Raw genomic sequence first — 6,000 nt, forward strand, 5'->3', positions numbered from 1 at the left:
TATTGAAGATTATTTTTTAGATTATTGCAAAAACTACTAAAAACAATTTTGATCAAGCTTTTATAGAAAGACTCTCTTATGTGTAGAATTTCTATAAAGATAAAAGTTTTTATTTGATTATTTTAATAATTTAATGTGCAAATTAATATACATTAAAGAACAAAATTTATGAAGTCTAGAAACCATATTAAAGATTGAGCTTAATTTAAAAAGACTATGCAAAAGATTTGTTTTATTTCTTTCTTTTTGCTTTATCAAATCATTACTATTTCTTATTAAACCATAATTGCTATGCATGATGAATGATAAAAAAAAAAAAAAAAAAAAAAAAAAAAATCTTTAAATTGCTACTATATATAAAAAATTATAAAAGTCTATATAAAAGTCTATATATTTATAATAATACTTTTATATAGAAGCATTAAGATAAATTACAACATATGAAATTATATATATATATATATATATATATACATATATAAGGAAATGACAAAGTGATCCAAATTTTTACTGAATCAATCCACATGTTTAAACCATCATTATATCTTTTCAATTACATCCTTGTTCTTAATTGTTCTCTTGTTCTTTACTGTCGCTCATATTTCCAATGTTTCTTATTCCTCGCTCTTATTCTTAATAACAATTGGAAATGAGAAATAGCTAGAAATAGAGATGGGAGCTACAAGGGTGTAATGATGGTTAAGATAGAATGGATCCCTTTATCATTCCTCTATATATATTCATGCAAATGCATATATACATATAAATATAGATATATTTATATTATTGATCTAATTGGTTACATCAATTAAATTAAAACTCTACTATATAATTTTTTTAAATTAAAAATATTAAAAATATAAAGTTTTGATTTTGGCTAAATCTAGTACTTTTAGTTGATCAATTTTTTTGAATCTTAAAACTAAGCTAAACTAATAGATAAAAAAAATAAAAATAAAATAAAATAAAAAATAACTAAATAAATAATAAAATAAAATAAAATAAAATCAATAGGAAGATATCAAAGTAGATGAATGAGTGAGTGATAGTTTAACAATGAATCAAGAATTTAATAAGAGAGTACTTTATCAAAACTATTGAAGAAGACTTGTTAAGAAGATAATAGCAAGATGGAGCAAAATTATTGGTGAATATTAATTGAAGGCAACAAGAGTAAGTTTACAAGTCATCTAAGAGAAGAAGAAAAACAAAAAAAAAAAAAAAAAAAAAAAAAAAAAAAATCCAATTATGATAAGATAAAAGTGTAGAATCCATACATATATTGCCTTGAAGAAAATTTTGTCGCAACATTTAACATATCCTCCTCACCCAACATGAAAGTGCTCGGACGCTGGCCTCATCCGTGACAGAATGCATACTATCCCTGTCCAGATGCAATGCGAAAACAGAGATAAAACGAAGCATTAAAATATGAACGAATCAAGTCTATCATCCACTGTGACACTATTTTGTTGCATCATGTTGTTCACGCGGCATGAGAAGAGCACCTTTTTATGGAACACCAATGGTCTACGCGAGATACAGTGCAGCAGGGTTCCCCTGCCGTGACACAGATGGCGCCCCACCCTGGAACTTATCAGCTGGGGCGGCGAAGAATAGGTCGACACAATCAGGAGAGAGCAACAACATCCTCATGCATTCACGGATAGATTGTGTCAGCAGCCGGCTTTTAAAAAAGCATTGGGGTCCACGCACCTAAGTAACGTGGGCGCCTTTCGTGCAGGTTCAGTCTTCGCGATGAACAGAACCCCGTCGGTTTGTTCCTTGTCGGTGACGCACTTTGGTGGCTCGATGCGTCCTCTGAGTTGGATTCTCACCAAACGTGGATCTTCAGACTTGGAAGCAAAGGATATGACACGATGAGGTGGAACAGAACTGACGATTTTTCGCCGCCGGCGGTGCACGAGCATTGTGTTGCGTCTGCTGCAAGGTCCGAGTGGGTACAAGTAATTCGGGCTGCTTTCACTTGTCAATCACTTGTCGCTGGTGATGCAGCTAGAGCTTGGAATCGGATTGTCTGCATTGCGTTGTTGCTCATTTGGGTCGCGTTTTTTCCGTATCTCGCTAGGTCTCCACCACAGTGACGGAGTTTGCTTCCAACTTTGTTGTGTCAGTTTGAGGGGGTGGATTGTATAGAACAGCTGCTAGGGAGGTATTGATTCTTGGTCGGGACCCATATCTGAGCTATTGACTGTTTTCTTTCAGATTCTGTGATCAATTTGGCTGGCATAAGATCGCATTGTGCTCTACTTCTTCTGCAACTTGCTCCAGTTCCCTTTCCGTGAGGATACAAGCCCCATTTGGACAGATCCCTTGGGTGCAGGTGGTTCTTTGATCCTGGGTTGCTGTATCTTTTTAGAAGGCTTTTAGTCAGTTCGAGGAGCTCAAGTTTTCAAGATGTGTGACCTATACTATTACTTCAAGGGGAAGGAAGATCGTCGGGAATCTCGTAAGAGTGTCCCGCTACAACATGTGTCGGTGACGGGCCATATCCGCGATGCTGTAGCGCAATACACTCTGGAGCAGACTTTTTTGAATCCGGAGAAAGAGGCTGGAATTGATGCAGTTTACACGTTTCCTTTGTACGAGGGCGCGGCTGTGGTGGGATTCGAAGCAGAGGTGAATGGCAGGAAAATTGTCGGCAAGGTGCAGGAGAAGGCTGCTGCGAAGAAGGAATACGAAGAAGCGAAGAGTGCAGGGAAACTGGCCAGTCTCTTGGAGCAGGAGTCTCCCGATGTTTTCCAGACATCAATCGGCAACATTCCAGCGTCAACGGCTATCATCATTCGAATCACACTTTGGTCCGAGATGAAACACGATGCAGAAGAGAATCAGGTCCGCTTTGTCTTGCCAACAGTCATAGCGCCTCGTTATGGCTGGCCTGCACCGGAAGTGAACCTGGAACTCCCTCCTCCCTTCAAATTACTCTCAGTGAACATGTCTTGTGCCATGTCGAAGGCCATCACATCCATCAAATCTCCTTCTCACACCATTGAAGTCCATCTCGGCAACAGCTCTGGGGAGACTCCTACCGCGGAATCGTTTGAACCGAATCGAGCAAGAGTGACTTTGACATCTGATAGTTTTCTTGAAAAAGACTTTGTGCTTGTCGTCCAAGCCCTGGGGCTGAACGAGCCGTGTGCTCTAGTAGAACGCCACCCCAGAGATGGAACTCACGCAATTACGCTTACGTTTTTACCTCGGTTTGCGCTTAGGCCAATGTCATCATCAGAGCTCATCTTCGTTGTCGATCGGTCCGGCTCAATGCAAGGCACCCCCATCAAGCAGGCTGGGCAGGCATTGGAACTGTTTTTGAGATCCATTCCCTGCGAGGATCACTACTTCAACATCATAGGATTTGGCGATAACCACAAAACCCTATTTCCAAAGTCTACACCATACAATGAAGAGACTTTGACGAAGGGCCTTCGCTATGCACAGGCACTCGAGGCTGACATGGGTGGGACCGAAATGATGAGTGCGTTTGAGGAGATTTTCGAACACCGCCGCCGTGACGTCCCAACGCAGATCTTCCTGCTGACTGATGGAGAGATATGGGATGTGGACTCTTTGATTGAATGCATTAGAGACGCCAAGAAAGAAGAAAAGAGCGATAACTTCGTGCGCGTGTTTTCTCTCGGCATCGGATCCAATGTATCACACCACCTTGTTGAATCCGTCGGAAGGGCTGCTGATGGGTACGCCCAGCTGATTGTAGAAGGGGAGCGAATGGAGAAGAAGGTGATCAATATGCTGAAGTCCGCACTAGTGCCGGCTGTCACCAATGTTGCCGTGCAATGGTCGGAAGCAAATGGTTACGGGGATGTTGACATTGCTAGTGGAGACCATGTGGACGGTTTTGTAATAGTTGAAGAAATTGCTGAAGATGAACCATCGCAGCCTGTTGCGCCGGATTCCAACGAGACTGACGGGAACACACCGCCCATCAATTTATTCTCGACGACGCCTGAGGAGCCCTCGCCTCCTCCACCCGTCCCAACCTTACCACCGCCTGATATCATCGTCCCCATATACCAGGCTCCATTCATACCTCCAATCTTGAGCCGCGGCGCGAGGTTCACAATTCACGCCATTCTGTCATCTACTGCACCACTTCCTAAAGAACTTGTTTTACGAGGGACGTCCCAGGACGGACCTGTGGAGCTCAAAATCAACATCGAATCGGTTCAGGAAGGAGAAACCATGTTACATAGCCTAGCATCTCGCGCATTAATCCGGGACCTGGAAGAAAGATCTTCCTACGTTCATGCCTTGGGAAAAGACGCGCCGGCCGCGCAACTGCAGATGCTGGAGAGACTGGGTATTCACGTGGTGGCTCAAGGGAGGAAGTTTAAGAACGTACCACTGAGTGACCATTATGTGTCGAGAATCGCGAAGCAGCATATTCTCGACATTGCGCTTCGCTACAACCTGTCCAGCAAGTATACCAGCTGGGTGGCCATTGATGACGAGAGCAAACAGCGCCTTATCAACGATGAGTACAAAGACAGTAACGACGAAATGGGATTTGCGCTCCATGATTCTATAAGTTTCCCACGGCCTGCTATGTATAAATGTTCTTATATTTGTGAACCGGTTGCTTGTGTAGAAATAGCGACCACATATATATCCAGTTCTTCCACGGCTGGCAATCTGACTGAACTTGAAGAATTTCCGAAGTCGGAGGTGATGAACTCCGACAACGAATCGGAGGCATCTCCTAATGATGTTACACCTCCGACCGACTGCGATTTGTGTCCACGACAGGGATTTGGTGGGGAATTGGAGGAGGGGGCACAACATGTCGAAGTACCACCCACGCCAATTGACCCGCACGAGCGTTTATATTGTCTTTTGCAGCACCAGGCTTTTGATGGCTCGTTCCCCCTCGTTCCTGACATTGCTGCTCTTTTTTCTTCTACTGTGGAGGATTTGAACGTGAAGCTCGGCGAGATATGCAAACAATCCGCAGCGACCCTTTCGAAGCTGGAGTGGGAAGCTGTGTGGGCTACTTGTTTAGCTGTAGAGTTTATGAGACGAGATTTAGCGGAGCTGCAAGAGGAGTGGGAGCTTGTGGTGGAAAAGGCTGAGAGGAGAGTGGAAACAATGGTGAAGAATGCGCATGACGTAGCTGCCGTCAAACAGGCTGCAGCAGGACTTGCTGCTGGGGCTAACAAACTAAGTGCTCAGGAAGTGGAGACGACCAAGGAGGCTGCTGGGGAAGGTATTGGTGAATCCATCATCACTGCATACGCACAGTCTGCAGACCCAGCCAAAGTGGTCGCCGAGGGTGCTGCAGCTGAAGATAACAAAACATGTGCACAGGTTGAGGACATAGCCAAGGAGGTTGTCAAGGGCGGCGCTGCTGAAGGTCCCAAAGAATGTGCAACATAATGTTCAGATACTAGCACAGATAAACTGCAGTGACTGACATTGTATAGTGATGTAAACTTTTTGCGGACAACCTTCTTTTTGTGACATGGGTGATCGACTGTGATATTAGATCGTAAACGTGATAGTGTTGGTAGGTGCAGTCTTGTGTTACGGTAAAATTACCAGTAGTATTTGCTATGATACAGCCACTTCGACAGTGATCAATGCATTCATGCATGTAGATAGTGTTCAGGTAAATATGAATATTGGGTTCAAGCATGGTCCTTTTGAGTAGACCCTGTGACTTCCCAAACAATGATAATTGCGCATTTGGACTCTTTGCAGGTGGTTTGACAACATTCTGCAATTGTTTTTGTAGACAGGAATGTGTGTCTCACAAGGCTTTTGATTACGCTTAAAGCTAATGAAAGAAAATTATAGTCTGGAATACTGCATAATATTTACATTTAAGACAGATTAGAACTAGGAATCCAATGGCAGGAGGTCGATACTATAGCTACGCTCTATTGTCGGGTATTCAGTACCAATTTTGCAGAGGGTCCAATAATTATGACATTGTGATCATTTGAAGTTTGAACATTGTTT

At 42.6% G+C, this 6,000-nt stretch overlaps 1 protein-coding gene across 4 annotated transcripts; it reads left to right on the plus strand.

Moving 5' to 3' along the window:
* The first annotated feature begins 1,703 nt into the window (after positions 1 to 1,703).
* On the plus strand, positions 1,704 to 5,723 carry LOC112285653 (uncharacterized). 4 transcript variants are annotated; one of them, XM_090252341.1, is made up of 2 exons: positions 1,704 to 2,007; positions 2,227 to 5,723. In XM_090252341.1, the coding sequence occupies exon 2, from the start codon at positions 2,419 to 2,421 to the stop codon at positions 5,413 to 5,415; it is 2,997 nt and encodes a 998-aa protein (XP_090108467.1). In that variant the 5' UTR covers positions 1,704 to 2,007; positions 2,227 to 2,418; the 3' UTR covers positions 5,416 to 5,723. The 4 variants fall into 4 exon arrangements, with proteins under 4 accessions (XP_090108467.1, XP_090108465.1, XP_090108466.1 ...); XM_090252339.1 differs by having other exon boundaries at positions 1,704 to 1,967; XM_090252340.1 differs by having other exon boundaries at positions 1,704 to 1,961.
* Positions 5,724 to 6,000: the final 277 nt, after the last annotated feature.

This window comes from Physcomitrium patens, chromosome 8 (genome assembly GCF_059467195.1).
Source record: "Physcomitrium patens ecotype Gransden chromosome 8, ASM5946719v1, whole genome shotgun sequence".
Classification (NCBI taxonomy): Eukaryota; Viridiplantae; Streptophyta; class Bryopsida; order Funariales; family Funariaceae; genus Physcomitrium; species Physcomitrium patens.